This window comes from Pezoporus wallicus, unplaced genomic scaffold, assembly GCF_028554395.1.
Source record: "Pezoporus wallicus isolate ANWC-B61680 ecotype Strahan unplaced genomic scaffold, APGP_CSIRO_Pwel_v1 contig_5785, whole genome shotgun sequence".
Lineage (NCBI taxonomy): Eukaryota > Metazoa > Chordata > Aves > Psittaciformes > Psittacidae > Pezoporus > Pezoporus wallicus.
Window position 1 is genome coordinate 4989547 of NW_026641150.1, and position 27965 is coordinate 5017511.

At 39.3% G+C, this 27965-nt stretch overlaps 1 protein-coding gene across 4 annotated transcripts; it reads right to left on the reverse strand.

Annotated features, from left to right (window-relative positions):
• Positions 1-850: 850 nt before the first annotated feature.
• IL1RL1 (interleukin 1 receptor like 1) lies at positions 851-27484 on the reverse strand. 4 transcript variants are annotated; one of them, XM_057422339.1, is made up of 14 exons: positions 27378-27484; positions 25541-25684; positions 25324-25452; positions 21046-21142; positions 20099-20169; positions 17697-17898; positions 17239-17407; positions 16997-17159; positions 14402-14470; positions 12674-12806; positions 12429-12586; positions 3702-3845; positions 1938-2096; positions 851-1269 (listed from the first exon to the last, which is right to left on the reverse strand). In XM_057422339.1, the coding sequence occupies exons 5-14, from the start codon at positions 20163-20165 to the stop codon at positions 923-925; spliced, it is 1611 nt and encodes a 536-aa protein (XP_057278322.1). In that variant the 5' UTR covers positions 20166-20169; positions 21046-21142; positions 25324-25452; positions 25541-25684; positions 27378-27484; the 3' UTR covers positions 851-922. The 4 variants fall into 4 exon arrangements, with proteins under 4 accessions (XP_057278322.1, XP_057278324.1, XP_057278323.1 ...); XM_057422341.1 differs by lacking the exon at positions 25541-25684; XM_057422340.1 differs by lacking the exon at positions 27378-27484 and having other exon boundaries at positions 25541-25699.
• Between the last annotated feature and the right edge of the window lie 481 nt (positions 27485-27965).

Sequence of the window (27965 nt, forward strand, 5' to 3'; positions counted from 1 at the left end):
GGATTCTCTAACAATTAGAAAAATCCTGGTTTTGAAGAAGCTAAAAGGATTAAGTTTTGCAAGGATGTCTGTACTAGAGGACATTTTGTTCATACTCCCCTGAAGTGGAATGAAGTTTGACTCTGACCTTTACATCTCAGGGTACTCCCTATCAGAAGAAAGTATAACTAGGCATAAGGTCAAAGCAGCAGGAAAAAAAAGGTGGATGTTATTTCTACCTGGAGACAATAGCAACAGTAACAGCACTGTTGCACCTGAAAGATTTAAAATTTCCCCTTTGCATGAGATTAATTTTAATATATGAATATAAAAATATATAAAATGTGTATAAATATATATCAGTGTATTTCCCTTAACACTGCATTTTTTTAAATGCTATATTCACATCAGTCTCAAAAGAGCCTTTAAGAGCCTTTACTGAGGTATCCATACTAAGGAAAAATAAGATTTCATGGTATGAGTATTACTATTGAATTAAAAAGGAATAAGTGGTGGAAAAAATTAACAGAAGCATAACATCATACTTTCTAGTTGCATAATACACATTTTACCTTCTAGTCAAATAATACAGAAGGCCTTTATGTTTGATCCTGCATTAGAAAGGCAAAGCAAATCCGCAAGGTATTACTAATTTCCAGTTGTATGTACAACTAGGTATAGAAAGAGTATAAGTACATTTTCTTTCCTGTGACATGCAAAATGCTGCACACAGACTAGAATTATTTATTTACAGACCTCCCATAGCTATAAAAACTTCCCTCAGTTCCCCAGACCTGTTCCCTCAGTTTACTTTATCATTACTCAATTGAACAACTGAAAACAGTTCAAAAATGCAGCCAGACTTCCAGACACTGAAAACGCACACCTGCTGAAAGGAAAAAAGCTGCAGGCATGTGATCCCTCGTGGATTTTCATAGGCTCTTCACCTGGCATTAGCTGAGTACGAGGACTTGAATATCAGTGGCATATGGTACCTCACCTGTTTCCAGAACTTAGAATTGGATGACTGTGGGTGCGCCGTGTGTGGCTCTTTCCATTTGACTGTACCTTGCTGCTTAATAATAAACCTAAGAGACTCCTGAAGCTTCTCGTAAGTCCCAATTGTCTCCATTTCCAGCAGGATCACTTTTGTATCATTTAGAATGAGGGCATTGTATAAAGCAAGGTGTTGATCATAAGTATGTTCTTTACAATTAATCAGCTGCTGTGTTAGAAGAATGATCAGACATCTGCTCTTCTGTATCCTCTTCTCAATTGCACTGGCTGTATCTAGCAATGTACAAGAAAATGTTAAGACCCTGAAATTCCTTTTACAAGCTCTTTTGTGTTTAGGCACTTCATTTTTGTTACTTTTTAATGACAAATAACTTCTGTCTCACTTCAATCTAGTACAGGGCATTCATTAGAAGAAGAGTTTAAGAAGCAAAAATACAAACAAAACAACAGAAAGTAGGTCATGTCAGTGAACAGAAGCTGAACTTCCTGTTACTCTAACACCCTTGTACAGGTTGAAAAAGCCTGAGTGATAACAGCAAGTTTAATTCCTCAACTTAGTTTGTGGTTTTCTCCTCTTCCATGTCTTGTAACCTACTCACAGTTTGGCTGTGGCTTTGCCCAGATAACAGTTATGCCATTACACTACCCAAAGAGCAGGTGTGTGTGTAAAAGAGTCACTCGGGGTCACATTTCCTGTGTGACCCAAGAAGATGATAAACAATCTGTGCCCCTGCCCTGTAGCTTGGTTTTCCTAGACCACTGGCAAGCACAGAGTGCCACTGTGTCACCCTGCCTGAAAGAGCAAGCGGACAGCTGCTGAGATGAGCAGCAAGCTCAGGAACATAAAGGGACCTTCTATACCCTTAAAAGGGACTAGAACCACAATTTACTCAGGCTTGACAAGTCATTCATTCAGTGTGTTACTTGGTTTGAAATCTTACCTTCTCCGGGATATACATCTCTCCCATAAATGCACAGTTTATATCCACATTTATTTTCTAGAATATCAGGCATGATTTGGTAAACAAAATACTCCACAAAATTAGCTTCATTGGTATGGTTTTGGGGGTAGATAACATATGCATCATATATCTTCCCATCTGTAATGCAAAACAAGAAAAAAGCCTACTGTGTTAGCATGAATTAGAGCTGTCTATTGCAAAAGCTGGAAGAAAAGTAAAAATCTCAATATTCGAAACAGATCTAGGTAGAAGTTCCTGCTAATCTGAATGATGTATATCATCAGGTGCATGTTTGGAAATGAGAGACAGTGCACATTTGGTGTTTTCCTTCATTAGTTGTTATGTCCTGCTTGTTTGTAACTTTGGACAACCTGACCTTTGCATTAAGGCTGTATCCCAGAGTATACAGAGTAAAAATTTGATTGATTGATGTGAATTAGCATGAAATAAAGATGAAACTCAGCATGTGTTATTTCTGAGTTACAATAGGCTGTTGACAGCCTTTGTCTTTCAGGACAAGACAAAGGACACTTAAATTCTTCCACCTTGAAATTGTTCTTCATTCCCACAACATATCATACTTCTGAGCGAACAGCTCCATTACTCAGGAGGTAGTCTTACAGTCAGAATCAAGTGCAAAGTCAAATATTTCTTCCACTCATTTCTTGATTTCTCAAACCATGTGTTTCCTCTTTAAAGAGATCCCGATCCCCTATGGATATCTACAATCCAAACATCTATGGTATGAGTCAGCTTCAGAGTTAAAAAATGTAAATATAGGTGTCTGCATGAAAACTAGGTGTCAAAATTCCCGCTGTAATGCATGGAAAGTCCATTGTAGTTACTGAATTCTAGAGTGATTCAGATTACTCTCATGTAAATGCCAGGGGTCCAGCTGAGCTGCCTAAACATAGACATCTAGTGCCATTTGGGACTTCCTATGGTACCTGCCTGATCTCCAGACCCTACTCCAGAAGTCTGCAACTTCTGAGTTTTGTGTCCAGTGTTTTGGCAATCCCAAATGACTCCAGATGCCCATGTTTAGACCAGTGACACATGGTCCCAGTGCCTGGTTAACTCTGTTGGATTTATTGTTGAGGAGCTAGATTTGGTCACCTAAAAACTTTACCATAGAGTGTCATTAGGCACTGCTTGCCCTTCAGCTGCCAGTGCAGAGGGGTTTGGGTCTCTCAAGTCCTACAGGAGTTCCAACAGCACTAGCTGCTTACAGTTAAACAGCTGAACCCAGACCCAGGTCTCTGGGTTTCATGCCTATGATGGGAACTTGGATGGGATGTATGCCTCCCAAAAGTGTCTTCCATAATATTGGTACCTTTCACTTTGGTTTATAAAAGCTGTATTGCACTAACACAGGCCTGTGAACGCTTTTGCCAGCAGGCTGGTTCCTTTGCTTTAGAGAACACATAACAAGTTAATAGCACTGTAAATCAGATTTTCACTGCCATTCAATGTTTCATGGCATGTTTCGTGTTTGTTCAAAAATTGTAAAACCAAGACTGTATTTGTCCTTTATGTACATCATTACAGAACCCAGGAAACCAGGGAAAGTAAAGCCCTACAAGGATTAGATATGCCCCCTGTTATCTAAATGATTACAGACGGCTTGAGGAACCAAAGGATCAGACTTAGGTATCATATGAGTTAGTAAGCAACTATTAAATCCATTTCCATATGATTTGCCTTTTTCCTCTTTTTAAACTTTCTTGCTCAATTCTTGCTTACCGTCCTTGATTGAGTAGGGCTGAAATATCTCCCGATACAGTAGGACGATATCAACTCGGAAGGACTGATAAAGTATCACGGAGACTGCTATTGCAACCAGCAGAACTAGAGATCCTATGATCAAGAGGACACTAGGAAGGCCCACTGCAAAGAAGAGGAATCTTGTTAAGATAAGTAGAGAACTTAACCCGTGGGCTGGAGCCTCAGCCTCTCATATTCTTACTTCTGTTGCAGCTTTATGGAGCTTACAAGAGAGACAACATAGTTTTGTACTTTCCCAGCTGACATAGCCAACACAGAGACACCTAAACTAGAAGAATATTAAGCAGTATATAATTCTTTCTTGTGTTGAATCCAAATCTACCTATGTTAAATATCACAACTGAAAATGATGTTAAGTACTTTGTAAGGCTGTAAAACTTAATAACACAACCAGCAACAATGTTCAAACTTTTCATAAGGCATCTAAGCCTACACATGATGATTCTAAGTGTCCATGAAAGAACAAGTGGAGGCTTCTGACATAGATGCACGAACAGGGTAATGAGAAACTTATGCAAATAATGAAACCTGCAAGATAAGAATAAAGTACACAAAACAAGCAGGAAAACAGAACATATCCTGGTCACAAAAATAAACTGTATTGGAGGCAGATGACATTCTCCCCTGCTTTCTCCTTTGAAGAGGGTCAAGGAGCATAAAATAGCAATGACGACTAAGGAAATTTGGGAAAGAAAGGAGCCACCCACCTTAGTTTCAGCTTCCCTCATGGAAGAGCTCTTGAATTAGACCACTTGTACCTCAGAAATGAATACTTGTCAAGGATAGATTCACAGCAGATATAAGGAAGAAATTTTTTATAGTGGGGGTGATGAAACACCAGAACAGATTGCTCAGAGAGGTGGTAGACGTGCCATCCCAGGAAACATTTAAGGTCAGGCTGGAAGGGGCTTTGAACAACCTGGTATAGTTGAAGATGTCCTTGTTCACTGCGGAGGCTGTTGGACCTAGATGACCTTTAGAAGTCCCTTCCAACTCAAACCTTTCTGTGATTCTATGATTCTGTAAGGGTGGCAGTCATCAGCTCTGCACTATCATATGCACACAGCTGGTCTAGGACATGAGTGTGATTATCACTTTTCTGGGATACAGCTGTATTTCTATCACTACCCAGACAGCTGTATCTCTGTGACAGCCCATTTTTCCCCTTGTTCTGTGATTCACAGAGCCAAAGTCAATCTAGATATGTGCATCCCCCAGATGGTATCTAGTTCTGCTGTAGTAAGAGTCAATGGGAGGTAGAAGCAAAGTCCTTTTGTACTCCCTCTAAAATAGAAAGACAGAAGCTTAATCCACAGGCTGTTACAGCCAAAAAAGCTGAAGAAGATACTTTTGGCCTATGTCCTGGATGTATTGAATCCACCCAAGATTCAGTATTGAAAACTATGAATTGCAGATGGCCAAGTTTGAAATTAAAATATCAAAGGCTTTATACTGCAATTACACACACAAAAAAAAAGATTCATTATTCACTTGGAGGGAAGATTAATGGCAATTGTTTCATATCAGAAATCTGCTCCTAAGTAAATGAAAGATACATAGATCCACTCTACTTGGTGTAATGTGTAGACTCAGAGCAGTTCCATGTACATTTTTTGTCTGACAACTCAATCCATTAAAAGCTTTCCATTTGCAGTCAACCCTCTTTACCTAATTATTCCTGCTCAGCATGACAGCTCCTCATCCTATAGTTGCAATATCATAGCTGCTTTGGGGACTTTTCTGTGATTAAGATCAGTGGGATTATTTGAATTAAAAATATAGCCCCAGAGCATTGGACTGTGTGACGAACTTCTACCACCATAGCAATGCATATGAAAACACCCAGATTGTGCACACGTATTCATAAAGGGCCCACCTGTCTTTTGATTTTACTGTGCTATAGCAAGTATAATTGTTAGATGCAGTGCCCTGGCTTGGGATATCACTAGAAGCATGTATCGCTTCAGTGTTGCAATGAGATTTGAGGTATGCTGCAAATTCAGATTTCCATTAGCTGAGGAAAGAAATATTCCTTTGAATGCTGACCACATATAAATTCAAACACAAGAACTTTAGCAATACAAACATGGAGGTCATCTCTGACATCCTCAGTGTAAAGACTCTTCACAGCATCTCAAACCATGAAGGGTGATTGTATGTACTGGTAGCAACAAAACAACTCAACCTATGAAGGGTGATTATATGTACTGGTAACAACACTGCCAAGACTTACGCATTCAGAGCAGGGATCAGACATTCAGGGCTTTGCCTCCCTCTGCATGCAAAACACATAAAACAGGTGGCTGCAGCAGCAGGCTATTCATCAGCACTTAAGGAGGTGCATCTTACAGCAGGCTGAAGAGCCAGTCTTAATTTGCTCTACAGAAGAAGCAATAAGACAGACTGGAAAATGTTGCAGACTGTATGCAGGCAGTAAGTATGCTTTGTGGTGGTCTGAGCCACCACAAAGGAGCAATTTCAGAGCTTTCACTTGGACTTGTCCCTAAGTAAATGAAATAAAGTAAAATATTTAGCAGTGAAGAGTCTCTTATATTGACATTTACAAGTCTCTTGGCTTCTCCAGATGTTGAATAAGGCAATGTATTGAGTAATACTTGCAGAAACAACCTAAAAATACTAGTGCCTGATAAATCCCACTGAAAAAGTATATAAAAGAGTTTACATTTTCCCTTTCCTCTGGTAGGATGCAAGATAAATTTTACATTATTTTCACACTTTTCTTGTTTCTTTCTTTTCCATTTAAAGGGAAAAAAAAAGAAACATCAGGCATGTGATGAAGTATAGGACCAGAACTAGATCTGGGGAAACCCCCTTCCAATAAGATTGAAGTGGGCAAGAAAACAACCAGTTTCTTTCACAGTGAAGCTAGGCCATTTTGTAGTTTTAACGGTGTCACATGATGCCCATGAAGGAACTTTGTCCTTGTGGAGCCCTTCAAATCTTATTATTTGATCTGTTTTCCTCGCCAATAAACACACACAGGTACAAAAGCAGGAAACCACTTCCATTTTCTGGTGAGGTTGACCTAAGCATCAGAGATTGACCCTATTTCTTATTGCTTCATTTGCTGGCAGTGTGCTTGCATGACATTACAAATACTGTTGGGTATTTGTATTGAGTAAGCATCTATAAAACTACTTGAGAAGAAACAGGTTCCAATAACAACTTCTGCAATTATGAACCTAAAACTGTTTACATGTTTTTGCAATGATTAGACCAAGGCTGGAAAAGAAGTGATAAATTTCCTGTGCTTATACAGCTTGTAAAGCGTCAGACAAGAACCACATAGGGGTCTTCCTGGAAGAAAAGTAAGGCTGACTCAGCCTCTTATTTCTCTGGAATAAATCAGCTATCTTCAGCACAATGAGGGCAAGGGTCAGAAGCCACTTTTGGTACCTTGAACAAGGCTGAACAGATCTTGTTGTTCCTTTTGACTTTGTTGTGTCATTTAGGGGCAGACAGTTCATGAGCAGACTGTCTTCTAATGCTATTTATTTATATTCAAGAGCACTGGGAATACAGAACTACCACCTCGCAAGAAACAATATTGGACAGGCCAGAGAAAACAGGTCAGAAAGTGACATTTGAAGGATTTCCTGACAAACTTCAGAAGAACAGTTTTTTGCAACTTCTCTGGCTTCTAAGGTGGATACACTTCCAGACAGTAAGGGCAGAGATTTGGATCAGGAATTGCTGTCCACATCCATCTGCCAAAGATGAGTCAAAAGGTTAGGTTTGGCATTAAATGTCTTTGAGGAACAACAGTGCTGGTGTTCTGCTCTGAATGACTGAAATTTATGGCATTCTCAAGAGAACAATGTCCACACCAGAAAGACTGGCGGTCCTCTGGGCATTTTACACTTCCCTGTGAATGAGAACTGAGGAATGTTCAGGGAGAAATAAAATGAGGCTTGTGGGTGAGACACATGAAAAGCTGTCTCCAGTTATTTAACCAGTCTTGAATCAAGGTGAAGAGCTAAATGCCAGTGGTAGCTTATATATTAATAAAAAAAAAGGAAGGAAGGTATTCAGACAGCCCACATATTCCCCAGACTGCTTAAAGAGGATGCTGAATGGATGTTTCTCTTCTGACCCAGCTCTGCTAAAAGAAGGAGTTAATACTTCCAGTGTTTCTCAAATAACTTGTCATTGCCTCTCTCTCAGGAGCTAACAGCTTCCCTCCTTCTGCCAGCAGGTCTACTTTAGTAAGCTTTGATGCCCCATGGTTATCGATGCGCTGACCTGGCATGAACAGTGTGGCCAATTAGTTTTCTTGGCCTTGAGAGGTGGCATCTTCCAGCATGAGAGACACCAAGCAGCTGTGGGGGACAACTGGGAGCAGCCTGGCAGGCAGAATCGCTGTTTCTTGCCAGGTGTCCAGCAAGACTACCTGCATCTTCGTTATGAAAGGTGGAAGGGAATTAAAAGTTGTCTCAAATTCCCCAGCCTTATGGTGACCAGAGGCATACCACACGATATGCAGATGATCTCAGAGCGTAGAAGAGTGCATGTCTTGCGGCACCGAGGAAATGTGAAATCTGGGATGATCACTGTCTCTGGAATGAGAAAGTGTGATACAGGACTGAAAGATCTGAAGGAAATGAGACGGCCTGTATTTTCTGTAAAGAGGTATTATGAGACATGAAGAAGGCGTTTATAAACAAGTGTTGGTGAAGGAGTCAGAAGACAGCAAAGAGCAAGAAGCAACCTCTGAATGTAGCAGCAGCAGCTGAGAGACACAAGGATATTAGCACCTCATAATGGAGGCAAAAAGCATAGCTGCAGAGACCATCAAAATTCATAGCCAAATCCTCATTAAATTCTTCTCTTAAAGAAAGAATTTGCCTGATTTCTCTGTGTCTGAAAGTCACAGTGTGCATAGCCTGGATACCACCAAATCACACCAAAAGGAGCTGACTGCATTGCATTACACCTGATAACTGAGGTACTAATCTCATGTTGCTCATTTCTAAAGAGCTGATCCCCTTCTCTTGGAGGATTTTCTTTTTTTTTTACTATTTAAAAAGTAAAAAGGTGCATGGGGCAGACACTTCTTTCACAATACAGTACTTTTCTTCACACACACGTGCACAAGTGGACATAGCACAACTGGAAAATACACTTTTTTTTCTCTGCAAAATGCCAAGCAGCTTTGCTGATAACATCCATTCCTGGAAGTATTAATGGAGTATTTTTGTTTCCCATGGAGAAAAAACCAAACAGCTCTCACCACTCTTGACTGCAAAAGAAACTCCTCCTTTTCTCATCAGTTCTCTCTGGCATTTTTTTTCTTCTTATGTGGATTAAAATTATCAAAGGAATTGTTAGGGTTAATTATAATTATATTGTTAACAGTGAAATAGGACTTAAAGTATTTGATTGTGACTCAGAAAAATAGATTTAATTCCTGGTTCCCACAGAAAATTTCCATGTGATGAGCCAAATAATTCAGCAGCTTTCTGGCTTCTAAAGACGGAGACTATTGCTGTAAGACTGAATAGTTACTCATGCAGAGCAGCTCTAATCCAATTACTTACAGCATCTCTGCTTCCTCCTTTGCTGCTAAACACTGTTTATCTAGTTCATTAAATGCTCAATGCCCCCAGAATGGACTAATTTGAGTAGTAAGTTTCACAACACCTATTAATCTCTTATTTCCGATCATAGGTATGTGCTAGGAATATACAAATAATGATAATGTAACCCATACTGAATGCCTGAAAATAAAATCAGAATACAGAGCAGGAACCTGTGTAAAAAGAACATTAACAGGTTAGTAGCTAGCAGACCCAATTTGTGCTGTGGGAAACACTAAGAAACAATCACTTTAAAAAAAATATAAATAAAAATTAAAACAAACCAACACATTTTTCCCATTAAAAACAAACAAACAGAACACAAAAAAGACAGAGAGTACACATTTTTATTACACATTTACAAGATGAGAGACACAAGCAAACCCTACAGCATTTTTATTATAATCAGAGACAAGCTGTCACTGTTTCAGAATAAATATTACTTAGCTGTGCAAGGAGTCAGTGAAGAAAACTAAAGCAGAGCACAACCATTTCTGGATGCAGCATTGCTTTCACCAACAGCACTGAGGAGCAGAAGCAGGCATCTTAACAACAGCAACGAGAAGGGGACAGATATCCACACAAAACAGGCAGCAGTGAAGGGAAGGGCACAGCCATGAGCTTTCATGAACATTTACTGAAGACCTATGGACAAAAAACAAAATAATATTTGTCTATAGCAGAAAACAGTTTCAACAAATCATAGAATAGTTTGGGTTGGAAAGGACCTTGAGATCATCAAGTTCCAATTCACCTGCCAAGGGCAGGGACACCTCACACTAAGCCATGCCACCCAAGGCTCTGTCCAACCTGGCCTTGAACACTGCCAGGGATGGAGCATTCACAACTTCCCTGGGCAACCAATTCCAGTGCCTCACCACCCTTACAGTAAAGAACTTCCTCCTTATACCCAATCTAAACTTTCCCTGTGTAAGTTTTAACCCATTTAGCCCAGGGTACAGTTGGCTTTCTGGGCTGCGAGCGCACACTGAAGCCAGCTCGTTTTAAGTTTCTTGGTGGCCAACACCCCCAAGTCCTTCTCTGCAGGGCTGCTCTGAATCTCTTCTCTGCCCAACCTGTAGCTGTGCCTGGGATTGCTCCAACCCAGGCGTAGGACCTCGCACTTGGCATGGTTAAACTTCATGAGGTTGGTACCAGCCCACCTCACAAGTGTGTCGAGGTCCCTCTGGATGGCATTCCTTCCCTCCAGGGTATCAACCGAACCACACAGCTTGGTGTCATCAGCAAACTTGCTGAGGGCGCACTCAATCCCACTGTCCATGTCAGCGACGAAGATGTTGAACAAGACCGGTCCCAACACCGATCCCTCAGGGACACCACTCGTTACTGGTCTCCAGCCGGACATTGAGCCATTGACCACATCTCTTTGCATGGGGCCATCCAGCCAGTTCTTTATCCACCGAGTGGGCCATCCATCAAATTGATGTCTCTCCAATTTAGAGACAAGGATGTCGTGTGGGACAGTGTTGAACGCTTTGCACAAGTCCAGGTAGATGACGTCAGCTGCTCTACCCCTGTCCATCACTTGATGAATACAGAAAATACGCTCATTTTTTCACCTAGTTTATAATATGAGGTCAATAAAGGATTTGTATTGCCTGAATTAGAGTGAGCAAGAACTGTTAGTCAGTTTCCTTCTCTATCATTGCAAGTATGCTCCCACACTCAGATACCTCAGTGCAGAGCTGATGTGCTTCCAACTTCCTTAGTGATGCTACATTTGCACTCCGTAATATCCAACCAAAACATTTCCTGCCACATTCCTCAGTGGGGAATTGGTGCTATCCTGCTTGGTAATACCCTCCCATTCCTTCTTTCCTTCTGATTTAGGCAAGGAAACATGTTTATGCTTTGAACCCATGATCCTTTAGGAAGTTATGAACAGTCAAAAGTAGTGCACGACATGAAACTGTGCACACCCTGTGATAACAATACACTTGATTTTATTCTTCCCACCGTTCTCTTATAGAAAACTAATCACTGTTAAAGGCCTTGGTGCTTCTTTTCAAGATTCTTGGTGGTTCAGAATATCCAAAGGGTTAAGAAAGAAAACCACTGAGTGAAGTTTAGTGTGCTTTCACCCACACAATAGCATTTTCTGTCATAAGAATGCGGTATTCAGTGTTGCTGTCAACAGTGCTTAGTTCTCTGGCTATCCCTAGTAAAACAAAACAAAACAAAACAAAACAAGAACCAAACAAAACCAGCAAAATCCTGTAGGAGCTAAAGACTATCCCAGTCCACACCATTTACTGCCCTGGAATGTCCTTCTTTGGCAGGAATTACTAGAACCATGAATTTAAAAACAAAACCAGGAGAAAGCCTTCGAAGTTACTTACACCTCTGTGTGGCACACAATGAACAGTGGTGTTCAGAGGGTGAGAGGATAAAGCCAGACCTCACAGAAGTTAATTACATAACTTACTATTCACTCAAAAAATAAGGCACCACAGTGGTTGTGGCATAGGAGGGAAGGCAAGCAAACTGGCAAACTGACAGCTGAGACTCTTGTTTTTAGTTGCTGTTTTCTGCTACAGTTCCACACTAGAAACAACAGTTTGATTCTCAAAAGATGAATCTCTGCTCCTCACAATGTATCATAACACTGATGACCAAAAGACATGTCAGTTCTCCACCCAACTATCTGTAGGGGCTCCTCCAGAGCCCAAGTGTTTTGTAGACCAGACTCCAGTGTGCTTGACATCTAAGTGCTCTTGCCTGCCTTCAAGGCAAGGGGAATTTGTCACTGAGCAGAAATATACTAAAACCAGGATATTTTTCTCACAGGCTGATACACTCATGCTCTGCATATTTAAAGTCTTGCTGACACCATCTGAGTAATGTCCCTGACCCCCCAATGCTCCCCACCAGCAGAATTTACTCCAAGGACTTCTGTGACCTATCAAAGCCATGAGAATTTTGCCACTGTCATGAGTATGTAGGAGGAAGCAGGCTGGGTTTTCTTCTTATTAACAGAAACTCTTTTGCTAACTGAAACAAATAAATAAATTCACTAACATTTAAAACAGAGTGCAAAGTGTAAGAAAAAAAAACAAAAGAATCTTACCTTCATATTGTGCTTTGAGTCGCAACGTCACTGTGGCTCTAATGTTGTGCATTTCATTCAGCGCTACACATGTGAAATTTGCCTGCAGATCCTCCTTTTTTACTTCAGTAATATGCAAAGTGGCCTCTTTGTAATATACTTGCTCATGTCCTTCAAAACTAATAGAAAGAAAAAGAACTGGTACCGTTAGGCACAGTTTGCATAGAATCATAGAAGAAAGATTGTTCTGTGTTACATGTACTTACGAATGAGTTTTTTCATGGAATCTTGAAACATGTAAGTCTTTCACTGGGATGTTAGCCACATCCCATGTGACAACAGCCATTGGCTGTTTCTTAATTCCCAGGCAGGCCCGACATTTCAGAGAAAAAGCAACACCTGACCAAGATGCAGAGAGATGTATAAATTCCTTGAAAAACAAGTGCAATTTTCCTCATAGCATCTTTTTCTACAAATCTTCATATCACCTGTAAGTTTTGTCTTAACAATTTTGACTATTTTTTGAATGATTGCTGACAAAATGATGCATAAAAGAGACTCAGAAAGAAATGGTGAAATGAGGTTTTTAGCAAATTATCTAGGACAATACCAAGGATTTCAAAAGGAATTTTTTATATTTGTTATGATGAAGACAACTTAGAGTTGTGACATTTAACCCATGTGATCAACTGTTGAGGAACATAGATAGTAAATGCTGGTTTTCACACAAATGTACATGGAAACAACATAATTAAATTTAAGTATATATCATATTACATAAGTCATGTGTGCAGTTTTATCTTGGATTTTAGTCAAGCTGGATGAAAGTAAAGTAAACCAGTTCAAGCAAAGCTAAAACAGGAAATTACTTATTAAGTATTTGTCATTAGGAAATATTTATTCCAAAGTAAGAGTCACTGTTGCACTGGAAGAAGGTATAATTAAAAGACTTCAAATTATTTCCATGTAAATCTGCATCTAAGCAGGGCTTAGATAACATTTAAAATCTTACAACTTACATCCTGAATTGGTTTTAGGCAACATGGAGAAACACCTTCAGTTTTGGAAAGAGGAGAACATAGAAGCAGTACAGCAAATGGCTTTTCAATGTAAAGAGAATTTCCTCCATGCAAACAGAGACAGATTACTTATTGGCCCAGAGGGATGGGCAAAGCCCATAGAGCACTAGAGACTGAGCATCTTATTAGAGAAAGCTGGTCCTGGAGCACAGATCATCAAATTCTGAGTGACAAGCAACTGGAAAGGGGAAAAAAGAAGAGGAATACAATTCAACATGGCAAGTCTCTGAGCCATGGTACATGGCAGCTCTGACAGGGCCCCAGGCCCCTGCAGTGCTGTTACCAGAGAAGTCTTGCTGTAAAACAGAAACAGTGAAGTAGTAATCGCTATCCCATCTCTCAGTGCCCCTTGTTCACCTCACCTGCCCTGGGAGACAGGCATCCTGGGATACCTGTTCATGTTTCAGATGAGCTCAGTCACTTTCTGGAGTGGTCCATCTTTCTCTGTCAACTATACAAAAACCCCAGACAGCTCTCATTCCTACCATAAGCACCTTGTTCTGATGCTGCAAGTTATGCAGGATGAACCTGAATCACTGAGAACATCTACAGTCCTAAACAAAAAGGTGTCAAAGAGCAAGCTCTGCATCATGGGCCCTCCAACCAGAGAAACCAGAACACTTCTTTGAAGTGGATGGAAGCTCTCACTCCTTCAGCTGGGATGTAATAATTGGCCGTGTGAGTAATCCTAGTCTATCCCAGTGAGGGTAGAGTGGTTTATTTAAATCCCCTAAATTGCTGCTTAATGCCTAAATAACCCATCAGTTGTATCTGACTTCACATCACTGTGCCTGGGGTGAATTAAATCTGGTAAATGTTATGGAAAATCTCCACCATTAATTGCTCTTGAAAATCCCCATGGTTTTAGGCAATCACCAAATGTTAATTTAAAAACAATTTAAAGTCTGTACTTACCAAGCTCCACTTCTATTACATCTTTGTCCTTTGGAAATAAAATTCTAGGAGATAGAGGGGAGTGTTTTTCTTAGAAATTAAGGAGGGAAAGAAAGCACATATTAGTTGTGAAAATTTATTTTGTAAGATAATTATCATAACTTGTATAGTTAATGTTTTAAGATCCCAAAGCAAAATTGCAAACTAACACTACAAACATCATTTCACATGTCTGTTGGGATCACCTGGTTTTATTCCTCTGACCAAATACTTCAAAGGAGTCTGTATGTGTTAATAGTTTAAGTATTTTCTCCCAATTTATTTGATTTTTGTCTTTGTACATAAAGAGCAAGGAAAAGTTTCAGTTTCTCAAGCACTGCTTTGGCTGCTGAGTGGGAAAAAAAATGCAGTTATGGGCTTGTGTTTTCTCAGTTGCTTATTTCATTTTTTAAAAGAGATAAAGATTCCTTCCAACAGTTGAGAAATTACTCATATCCATGATATGAAACAGTTAAAATGCACTTTTATTCAGTATCTGAACTGGAGACCCTATAGCCCACAGATGCTCACCCATGTTCCCCTGTCTTCCCCAACCCTGTAGCTTGACAGCTGAGCACATCTTGTTCCCAGGTCTCTCCCTGCTGTCTGTACACCACTGCTGCATTCAGCTGCTTTCCATTACATTGGGCATCCCTTATCATTACCTTCTAAAAGGATACTGCTTTTTCTTTGACATATTTATTTTTCTGTTCCAAGTAATAATTGTTATGGACAGGTCCAAACTACATCCACATGCTTAACTCGAAACAGGCATTCAGTTCTTTCACATTTTTTTCCTTGATGCGGTTTTCTTCTTCTCTTGTCCTTTATACTGTCTTATGTATCCCACTCCAAACATATTGCTTGTTATCCTTTCTCTCATTAAGCTTTTCCATCTCAAGGCACCTATGTGACACCCATAACCGTATTTCCCTCAAAAAATATGCAAGAACTCATTTAACCCTCTGCTTCCCAGGCTGTAAGAAAAGCAATTATCTTCACACATCCTAACTGTTTCTAATTGTCATTAGCTGGATCTGGTAAGAAAAGAAGTCAGGAGAAAGTCAGTAACTTCCTAGCTAGCTGCCAGCATTCGGAGGCAGAAAGTCCTCCGGGTCAGAGTGGATCTGCAAAGCAGCAGGAATTTACATCATAAGCCAATATTATCAAAACATAACAGCTCCACTCATCAGATACTAATTTTAAGGTCTGATAAAAACTCAACGAAGGTATTACTAAGTAATTTGAATTTAACAAAAGCTGGAAGAGACACAACAAACTCAGCTCAGATTTCACGTTATGTTGCAATTATTTCTTTCTGCAGTTATTTCAAAAGAAAGACAGATTAACTTTAAAACAAAGTAATCTGCCTGGATGTAACAGAGGCTTTTGTAAACTTGGATGACTTTATGCCAAATAAAACCCAGAAATTTTCATTATAACCTAGACACAACAATATTGATGACAAGTTAGAGACATTTTGGTGAAAGTACATCCAAAGAAAAATTGGGTGTTAGGCAGGGAAGTCTCATGTAGACCAACAGGGTATTACAGGTTAGAGAGGAAGGAAAGGCATGACACCTCCTAAACTACTGTACTAGGTCTCAGCTCAAATCTGTCTTCTGTCCAGCCCAGAATAATCAACACGAACTCCTCTACTGAGATCTGGGCACAGCAGGAAGAACTGGAATCAAGGTCCCTACATTCCAAATCTGCATTCTGTTCACAGGCTGTGTACCTACCCACAGAAAAAAGGTACGATGTCAATCTACAAATAAACATTATCCATTAAAAGAAAGGAAACAAACAAAGCAAGCAACCCAAACTCAAAGCCCATCCCCAACCCTCCCCAAAACATTTTTCTACTGATCTGATTAAAGAACTGAAGGCACATTAAAGTTTTGCGAGTTGATGCAGTCTGGAACTGCTGATTGCTGTGTTATCTTCCCCTGAGCACAAAGCCTCCCTGAGGAGACTGCATTCTAGAGGCACCCCAAAGACTACACACTTAGCCGTGCTGGCTGCATTCAAAATAACAGTGACACAGTCATCACTGAGCTCCGCTCATTTTCTGTCTCTATATATATCTTGCTCATTTTGTCTCATTCAAGATAAACCTAAAACATTTTTTTAGCCTCACTATCAAATAAATACTAGATAATCAAGATGGACCAGAAGTATTGAGTTGTAGGCCATCAACACAGTGGTCCAGTGATCACCAGATGATCCTAACTAGCTACAAATTCTTCTCCCTTTGAACAAATAGAAAGCAGAGCTTTGTGGCATCCCTTCATTCAGAAATGAGTTCTACCAGCCAGGTCTTCCAACCGCAGTATGTAACCAGAATCATCAGAGACTTTTAGCAAAAGGCTGAATGTGACCAGGTCTGAATTTACCCCCATCTTGCTCCACTTGGATCTCCATTCACAAAATTCACCTAAAAAAGTTGATCTGAAGTTTCTATGAGAAGATGAAACAACAGAAACTTTTTCTCTTTAACGTACAAAAAAAGCTTCTTTTGCTTTAAGTAGACCTCAGTCTTTTTTATCTTAGCAAGCTACAAAATGACTGCCTTACCGCCACTTATGAAAATCCTCATTGCTGATACATTAAACACATTTCCTTTATGAGTGTAGCTAAATTGACAAGTATAATAACCATCATCCTCCTTTCTTGGGTCCTTAATATAAATGTATTTTCCTCCCTTGAAGTATCTCTGACCATGAAGAGGTTTACAGTCCTGGAAAATAAATATTTCTGTATTTGGCTGCAAATACAGTAACCTGATCTTCAGCTGGCACTGTCAGGGTTTTATTTACCTTATACCACTGGATGATAGTAGCACTTTTATAATTGTCAATTGTAGGACAAACAATTTTTCCTCTTCCAGTGTCATTTGGATAACGAATCCGACTTGGGAAACATATTTCTTGCTTGTATGGATGCACCTGCACATTCATGTTGAATGACCTTGTGCGATTATTTGAACTTTAAAAGTGGAATAAAGTTATGTCAATGATAGCATTTTTATAAGGAATATATTAAATGTTTGTAACAAATGTAAATCTTGTTTTATAAACATATGGATAATGACTGTAGTTCAGTCACATATTGATTTTAATGACCTGTGATAAAAATAGCAATTACAGGATGAAAAGCCACATGAACTGCTGTGTACCATAAAAAAATTGCATCATTTTCATGATAATAATGTACTGCTAAAAAAAGTATGTTTCTTTCTAGTCTTATGCCTTTCACTTTTCAAAGTTGTACTTACAAATGTATAACACAAGTGTAGTTTCCAGAATCCTCTCTAGAAGTTGGCAGAAACCAAAGAAATCGTTCTAAGGAAAATATTCTTGATCCTTCTTCTTCAGCAGGAATCATTTTGTTTGTATCCGTGTGATACCAGGTGACTTTCACAGATGAACTCCATCGAGGACATTTTATAACTAAAGCCTCACCTTCCATTGCATCAACTGCAAATGAACAAAAAATAAATATCTCAGAAGAACTAAACCCTAGCCCCACTGAGCAGAGAGGAACTTGGCATTCTTGGACCAGCAGGCCAGTCATGTCACTCTACCTTCTTTGGGCTTTCAGAGGTGATATATAGCAAACATTCCCACTAGATGATATTTCAAGAAAAAATTTATTTATCTTGAGTTATGGGGTAATTTGTTTGCATTTGTTTGTTTAGTAATTAATGTGTGGGACTCAAACAAGCAAACAAGGAAATAAAATCCTGGATTCAAACCAGACATACACTAAACATGAGGTTTTAACTGAAAAATGGTTATTTCTTGAAATGAACTTTGTACGCAAATCTTTCCTTGAAATCCAGGAATATAAACACAAAGGAAAATACTGTCGTTAATGCTTTACTATGAAGTTAGCTTTCCCTACTTCAATGTGATAAATATTTATACAACAGAGAAGAGCTCTTGTCCTGCCTTTTTAATACAAAAAAAAAGAAATAAATAAGCTTCTTTTTTAGTTTTCATGAAAGAAAAACGCAGGAGGAGGAAGCCCGTAAATAAAATCATTAAAAAAAAAAAAAAACAACAAACAGAAAACACACAAAATCCAGAAGAGTTTCTCTCTGAAGTTCACAAAAATATGAAAACATTGAAACTAATGTAACAGACTGAAAGGAAGTATCTGATGGGAAGGTGAAAAGATGCCAGAAGGGAATAAGAGAAAAATAAGAAGCTTAGGAAAACAAACCACACATGCTCACACATAAGGAAAAAGAAGAACTAGTTGCAAGATATTTTATTTACTTTTTTTAACTGAGTATATTCCTACTTTTGAATTCTGTAATTGGTCCAGAGAAACTTGAATCAAGCAATTTTGACAAATATCGAAATCCCTGGGTACCTGAATAACTGAAAGTTATATTGCATTTTGGAGAAAAGGAAATATATAAGCAAGGATGAAGACTGGACAAAGATGGAGGTTGACAGAGGGACTACAGTAGAGAGAGGAGTGTGGTAACCAAATACCTAACCAAAATTAATAATATCTGTCAAAAATAACACTTTGTGGGAGTATTGCCACTGCCTGGCTTTAGACATATAGGCAGACAAATTAGGTAGTGAGTCTTTCTACATGGTGAGCACTTGGCTTCTGCTCTGGTTCTTCCTAAAGAAGTGGTCCATCCCCACTGACATTACATGTCATCTCGCTTATTAATTCAGTCACCTAAATTAGCCACATCAGGTATGAGGACCCCTATTGTAACAACATTCCCACCTGTGAGCCTTGCAAAGACAGTAGGATGTATCAAGGGTGTCAGGGAAGGAAGCATTGCACAAATAAAGGAGGAACACATTGGAAATACAGCTTTCTTCAGGTTAAAATAAAGGAGGAGAGGGAACACATAGAAAATAAGAGACCTCATCCAAAATCAATCACATCAGGGAAAATTATCTTGGCAAATTCTTCAGCAGAATTTGGCCACTTAAGAAATCTAATTAATTTGAAATTTAGGATTCATATTGTAAACTTGAGAATTCAGGGAAATATTTAGAGATCATATCTTATAATATTTTTCAGACAAATAAGCAGCTCAGCTGAAGATCAGAACTATGTGAGCGCAATGTAACACTGTCACTAGTCAGCACTACTCAGCATTATATAGATGAGTCAGAAAGAGCTTACTGGTTTGAATATCCCCCATGTTCAGGGAAATGTTATAGTTACATTGTACTTGTGGATTAACAGCCCAAAACCCAGGACATTGAAAAGCATTTTTAACAAGCAAAACACCGTTACATCGCTGGTTCAGCAGGGTGCATACGCATATATGTAACTTAAGTTCAGAGCAATTTAAGCATGCTTTTGGAGATTTTGCCAAGCTGGGACCTGGAACACCGGCTGCTCTCAAATCCATTCCAAAAGGCATCTTTGCAGAGATGCCAAAGAGCAGAAGTAGAACCCAGACTTAATGTCAAAGAAATGGACAGCACTTGGCAGATTGTAGTATAAAGAGAAAATGCATAAAGCCAACTTTCATTTGTGATTTGTGGCTTGAGGTGAGCTAGTTAACTTCTTAAAAAAAAAAAAAACAAAACCAAAAAACAAACAAACAAACAAAAAAACATAAAAATTTGGGAATGGCCTACACATTTATTCAGAATAAACCTCATCAGAAAGTATTTTTTAAATGTGACTTACATGTTTCAGATGTCAGGGAAACCGAGACGAAGGTAGACAGGAAGATCAAATGTACATACACCATCATGTTTCTAAACCAAAAAGAAAAACATTGATATCTCAGAATATGCTCTGACTGCGTCAGTTATGCTATTGCCATGGCACTGATGTACATCTACTAACAGATAATGGTATTGTGCAGTGATAAAGTGCATCATGTGATGAATCTATACAGAGTGAGTGTGTAGCAGGGGTTTTGCAGCTTTGAGATAATGCTCTTCTTTCTATCATCAATGTATTGGCTGATGTTGCATTCAAACTACTGTTATGACTTAGTTTAATGAGGGTGGAGGGATGACTCTGCCATAGTGGGCCTCTGGTAAAAGATTCTTTTTGCTTAGTTGCTTTTTTTTTTTAAGGAAGCTAATTGTATGTTGGCATTCTCTTCATAGTCAAGTGCAGAAAAATTATACCATGATTTACAAAGTGTTAATTTCTGGATTTGAAAATACATAACCTGGTTTTGAATTAAGCTTACATCCAATCAACTGCCTGGGGCACAACACCTTTTTGGCTATCTATGGAAGTGAAGGTATCTTCAGTGACAGCTTCTCTAAGTAAGCATTCATCAGTATGAACAAAACCAGGGGAGTGCCATCAGCAATGCTAACCTGAAGGGGAACTCAAAAAATGGAGTGGGAAGGTAGGTAACAGGACATATACTGCACTCATATAGCAGCAGTAGAGAAGGTCTCATGGCTCATTGATGCTTTCATTTGTGTCTAACTGATATTAGCCTGATGTAATTCACACCTTGCAGTGTAGCTCAGGCACTCACCAGCAAACTCCTTTATTAAAGAAACTGGCTATTTGTGTATGGACATTAAATTGATGCAATCTAGGAATATTTCATGAGATGGCAGACATACAATCCAGCTATACTATGGAGCTGTAAGCATTCCACTTACCATTAAATAAACCCTTTGCTTGAATTCTGTCCTTTACCTCACATCACAGAGTGGTGGGTTCTAATATCATGGAGGAGAAAGAAGTTGTCTCATAGTACTACAGTTGGAAGATAAATTTTCAAGAGAAATCAAGTAGAAATTCATTATAATTTATCTTGCAGACAGCGAACATGAGGAGGAGTGAAAAATACACAAGAAACGTACAGGCAAGGTAAGTACTGTCGTCACACTTGCTGCAAAGCATTTGTATTGCAGTGCCTAAGATTTCCAGGCTAAGCAAACTTTGAAAGACCTTATCAAGACCTACATTTTTGTGAAGTCTGAAATTCAGAACAAACTCAATTTTGAGCTTTCAGAAATGCTATTGGGTTTGTACCGATACAGAAAGTTTCTTCTTTTAGAAGGTTTAATAATATCCATAAGCTTATTCCTAAACTCTTAAAAATAATAACAAAACAGTGCTGGAAGAGAAAAACATGAGAATTTCAATGTAGGTATTTATGTATATATAACACCATTCCAGCATTAATGTCACAGCAAGGCTGATGCCTTTTATGAGAAGTGAATGACCAGTCAGGAGGCTGCAGAAACAATGTGCATGAGGTGCTGCTTGCTTTCATTAGAGCTGGGGAAAAGCGCCACGTACAAGAAATTGCAGCCTATTGACTTCTTTTATTTTAAGGAAATCTTAGGCCAGTTTAAGAGATTTTGGCAGGTACTTTTCACCTAAACAAATATCGGGAGTTTTGCTCTGGACGACATGAACAAGCTGGTCCAAAAGAGGGTTCAGGGGATGACAGGGACAGGATAAGCCCCCTGCGAAGAAAGATATAGAGCAAAACAGCACACAACAAAATTCACAGCATCAAGGCAGCAAATCAGTTGTCTTTGTTCATTCTTTAGAGCGGAAGGCTTGCTCCTAGAGCTTATTTCTGACCCTACCAGGGAGCAACTAGATTGGCAGGTAAGAATGCAGAACTGAGTTTCACATATCCCCATTATTTGAGGCCTGGATCCAGTTCAGGAACTAAACAGATCTGTATTTGCCAGCAATTCTATTGACTTAATTCATCATCTAAAGTCTACTTTAATCACAGTTGAAAAATTATACGGGGGTTCATGGCTCTATGTTCTCCTGAGAAAGAAAAGGGAAGTGCAAATGCCTTGCACACATTTGGAAACCAGTTTGCTATTCAGCTGATGTGAGCAACATTTGGTAGATACATGGTGTCCTGGTCTCTTGAACAGCTCATCAAAAGCAAGTGATGAAAGTTTCTCTGGCACATGGTACTGAGCACCTCACTTCCACTATTCATGAGATATCTACCTGTTCTGTTTCTGTCTCTCTGGGTGAAATCTAAACACTTCCATCTAGCTCTAATCTTTCTGGGAACTGATTTTCCTTGGCATGGTTTCACTGTGCCTCATTATCATATAGATCTCCTCTAAACCACCACCACTTCATTCTCTGCAATAATTTCCCCTCTACTCAACTATGTGTCACTACCTTTTGCTGTCCCTAGTCTTATTGGTTCAAATCACCTTTGGTTAGCCTATGCTCCTTTTGGTTTTTTCACTGAAATTACCTTTTTCACTTGCAGCTCGCAAGAGCCATTATTGATCATGCGAAATAATCTGCCACCTCCATATTTTTGTGACTTTGCTAATCAGCATTGGTTTACACAGAGGAAAACTTTTCTTCCTAAAAGGTCCCTCTGATCAGCCAGATGGCCAGTTTTGCAAGCTGACTTTCAACTATTTGGTACCCAAATACTTTTGGAAAGGCTCACTTGTTCCAGAGAAGGACTGACTGGGTTTAAACCACGACACATGTCTGGGACTGCAGCAGGGTATAGACCAAACTACAGGATGTAGCAAGGGAAGGCGAATTCTTTCAAAAGATATTTATGCGGGCTACCAGCACACTGTGCTATTAGATGCTGACTGCCTACAGTGTCCAAAACACACGTATGTGTATTTACATAAGCAAGCATGATATGCAAAACGTTAACTGCAGCAGGGCTACTTCATATAACTGAGATTATATACATCTAGTCGACTGAGGCTCCACAGTGAAGTCTCCAAACAGCCCCTAAGAATCAGATAAGTGAAGAACTCTAAGATGAATAATAAATAAAATTTAATTAGGGTAATTAAATAGACATAAAAATATTCAGAATATTACTGCTCTGCTGGGAGCCTTTTGTCTTCAAGTGGTTAGTTCTCTTTCACAAACTTATTTGCCCCTAACAAGGTATATACCAGCAGTTATACCAACTCTCCTACTATTTTTTAGTACTATTTTGTTTAAGCAAGCAGATGCTTCAACAAGATGATGAAAACGTAAAACAATTGATTTTTAAAGGAAAACAAGTTTCATAGACTAGATTTGGAGACGGTCTGAAATGAGGTCCTTTCTCACTTGGTATTTTATTTGTAGGTGTTTAACAAAAGTTGCAAGGAGCTGTGCTTTCTCCATTTTTGAGATACAGCTTTGTCTAGGAACGGAGACAGCCAATATTTGCCCTCATCAACTCTTCTAAGAAGGGCCAGAATGATCCAGGAGTAAGAAATTTTTATTTGCCTGAGTACTCGCCAGGTTTTGTATTTAGCCTTCTGTTCTCAAGAGACCTTACGCATACTGGGCTACCAGCCTGCACCAAATCAGTGCAAAACAGTTGTCATAAAGGACAAATTCTCCTCATCTAACTTTGATGATGGCTTGATTGATTTTACCCCTGTTTTTAAGTTGCCATGTACTGGCAGCAGTTTGGGTAAACTTTGGGGATTGCATGTATGAATACGTGCAACACACGGGGTCTAATTAAAGAGGAATGTTCCCTGAAAATATAAGAGTTCAGGCAATCAAAAAACAACATGATTCTGTTTGCAATTTCCAAAGCCAGCAGCAAACTGCCAAATTACCTCCATAAAAACTGTGGCAGAGGCTGCAGTTCTAGACAGCAAATAGCAAGAGAAGGACTGGTTCACTAGTGCCTTACAGCTTGTGCCATTACTTTATGCAAAGCAAAATTAAAGCATCCGCTCATCCGCAGTACTTAGCTCAAATAATCAGGGTATTACGATTCACAACACAAAGGCATTAAAACACCTCCCATCCCACAGTCACAAGGAAGAAGTTCCTGCAGCTTTAAACTCTGAGAGACGAAGGCCATAATCTCTGGAAATAGTTATGAGTTTTCTTTATGCTTCTGCAAGTTTATTTGGAACTTATGTTTTAATACACTTGTCTGAAGTAGAACATGCGTAACAGATTTTTGGATCTTCAGTATGCCATAAATTTAGATTGCTACTATCCAGGCGAAAAAAGATGAGACATTTTCCATATATCTCTTTCTTACTATAGCTCAGAATAACTGCATGTTATGAGCTTTCCTCTGTGAGGAAAATTTCGGTATGATGCGGAAAAATCAATAGATCCAAATACATAGATTGGAATACCTACATGAGTATGTCAAAACCTAGCCCCTAAAGATCCAATATCTAAGGAAGAAGAAAGAACTGGGTACCCCCTATACGGCTTAACTCGTTGCTTTTCCCAAGGCAGCTGTGTCAGTAACGTACTTGCAATTTTCTTTCCAAAATTGTATTTGGCAACAAACTGTTTATAGTACTGCTTATGTAAGTAAGCAAACATTATAAAAGTACTATACCTTGCATATTAACAAAACTTGGAAATGGTATTGCAATTTCTACTCCAAAAAGCTTAACAGACTTAGAATTCATTCATTCACCTCCTAAAAGTTGTTTTCATTATCAAACCTGAAAACCCATTCTGACTGAAAATGGGCTATCAAAATAGCAACAGTAACACTGAACGTATTCCAGAAGTAGCATTCACAGTTGTTAACACCTACACTAGTTACAGCTGTAAGTGTAAAATTTAGGAATAACAATGTTAAAGTATGGAAAGGATAGAATTAATATACACATTATTTTTACAAAGTATTTTGAAACAAGAAAGTACATAAATATACTAAACCCTGAAAAATCCATTGCACTGTTCTGCGTATTTGAATAATTAGTAAAAATATCTGCCAGAAAACTGACAGCAAAGCCACTTCTAAATACATTTCATAATAAGGTAAATCTTTATGTCGGCCCCAAAATTATTTGTCTAGCACATAAGCATAGCCACTATTTTAATCTATTTTTTTTTTCTTGAGATAAAGAAGCATTTAAGTGAACTGAAATAAACTTTCTTATAAAACACTTCAGTTATTTATGGTTAAATGGTAATATAAAAATTAGACCTACCATCTGGAAAATAAGAAAGCAGAAAAGTGGCTTGCTCTCTGTGGCTGGGTCCTTTGCACTGATTTCTCTGTTGTAGCTCGTACCAAATATTACTGGGAACTGTTTCTAACTGGCTTGTGCAATTCCTATCTGTAGGAGCAAGATATAAAGCTTCATTTTGAGACACCTCCCACTGAGTAGAGCAGAACATGCAAATTACTGTTGTAAACCTAAGTACCTATCAGAGATGACATCTCATAGTTCCAATTAATCAGTTATCTTTCACTAATAGCATAGGTTTTCCATTTATCACAACTTATTCCACTTTAGCGTGCTTGTAAAGCAATAAGTCTGCTGGCTGGTTACTGGCTTTCTCATATGCCTGGGGAGAACAAAGAAGGGACACTTAGCCGGCAGAGGGTGCTTTGAAACAGATTTTGTCTGAAAACAGTGACAGCTTTGCCTGGTCTAGTTGGGCAGCAGTTCCAGGTGTACAGTTCTAAAAGCCCCTGGAGCAGCAGGAACAGGTTTTAATGAAGGAATCTGCTTCACTGAAGCTTTTAAAAGAAGGCTGCTGAGAAACCAGCTGTCTGCACCAGCAGGTAAATTAATTCTCTGAGGGAAAGAAGGCTGGAGGGGCAGAGCAGTTCCACAGAAAATAAAGAACAGCTCTGGGAGAGCAAGGAGTGGACATAACCCAGCGTACAGTGACCCACAAGAGCAGGCATTCAGGAGACCATATGGGCCACTGCGTGCCAGAAAGACATTTTTAGGGAGCACTGTTCAAGACTGCCATGCAGCCTTCTAAGCATCAGCACTAAACCTGGACCCATCAGATCAAAGGTCTCACCTTGTGCAGCAGCCAGTTTAAGCAGGCAATTTCAGTACCAAATCAGCCGAATTCCAGAGGACAAATCTGCCTGTACATCTTAGCAGAACAACCCCTAAAGATGTTTTGGGAATCAACTGTTCATTCTCCCTTTAACCAAAACAGATTTTGTACTATGATCATTCTAATTCTTCTTTTTCCCTGGCAGAGTTATGAATATCATTTATCACTTCCAGTATTCATGGAACACTGCTGTCAGCATGCAGCAACTCCAACAATACACAAAGATGTAGCAATTATATGCCAGTATGCAGAAATCTTACTGATGTCACACCCATGCTTTCCGCAGTTCTTGGTACAGCTTCTCCTCTGAAGTGGTCTGGGGGCTGCACTTTACACATGACACAGAAAATGCAAAATCAAACCATACAAAAATGAAATCTCACAATACTCTGGTCAACCCATCAGGGTCAGCTCAGATCCCTCCCTCAAAAAGCTCACAAACCACTGAAGTTTTGTCTCAGGTGAGAAGTCTGGAGCAAGGGTATACATTCACTGGTAGATCCATCATCATCTCACAATGACATGTCCCTTACTTTAGGGAGAGGTTAAACATATTCAGGTCAAGCTAACTCCCATTGCCTGGACACGGAATAAGTTCTTCTGTCATAAAGCCCACTGAAACTTAAATCAGAGAGAGTCATCATGCTGCTCCATGAGTAAGAAGAGCCCTTCATCCTGTAGTCTGTTCCCCATGCCGAGGTTGTTTCCAGATCATAATGCAGGTGGGAAGCTGAACTCCTGGCTAAAGGGGATAGTTTCCAGCTGAGCAAAAGCCATCTGCAGCTTTCTTAAGAAACTACAGTCAATGTAGAATGCTTCTTAACTTTTGGCCCAGCTTCTAAAAAATTTCTATTTAGTAAGTGTATGGAAAAATGTGCTAATGGAAATAAGTCAAGAAATGTCTTTGGTGAATTAGATGCTGCTCCCTTGGCAGCCTGCGTGCATAACACTTCAGCAAACAGGAGAAACATGTTCTTCAAGCAAAGAGGTCAAGTATTAATGGGTTTAAACTGAAGCATGGAATAGTTAGACAAGACAGCAAGTAAAATCTTTTAACAGGAAAGGCAGTGAAGCGCTACAAGAGTTTTCTGGGAACTTAATGGAGCTGCCACTAAGTGTTAGACCTTCAAGAAAAATCTGGTATTGGCATCAAGAGGCTGTAGTTAGCCCCTCAGGTCCTTACCAGCACAAGGAGTCAACGGCCCAGAGACTCAGCTGCCTGTGTTGATGTGTCTGTGATGGCTGATTTTGGTGCCGCATGGTTATATGAGCTTAACTCAGTTGTGCTGGCAAAATGATTTCTGAACTGTGAAAAGTATGCAAGTTAAAGCCATACAAAAAGATATAGACACAAAACCTGAAACCCCAGATTAAATGAAGTTACTGATATCAAAAGAGTTAGGAGTTCAAGCGCTGAAGAGTAAAACTGATGACACAAAAAAGATAAAATCCTGAGATGAAAAACAGAGATAGGAAAGCAGCAGCTCAGCAACATCAGGGTTCACTCTAGCCCAAGAAACAGTGCTTAGCCTAGCAGAGTATTAGTCGTGGCTGTCTAACACCTGCCTTTATTAGCCAGGAAATATTTGCTAGGTACATTTTTCTGCACCCGGGTTGCAGACTGTCACTGCACACTATAGGGGACACCTGGACAGAAGCAATCCTGGCAGGAAAGGTTTCACAATCTACATTTGTTGAGGCCAACACTAGTGGAGCACTAGTGGAGTTAACAGATGGTGGGATGGTGGGGGAAGCTGTTGTTGGGTGTGCC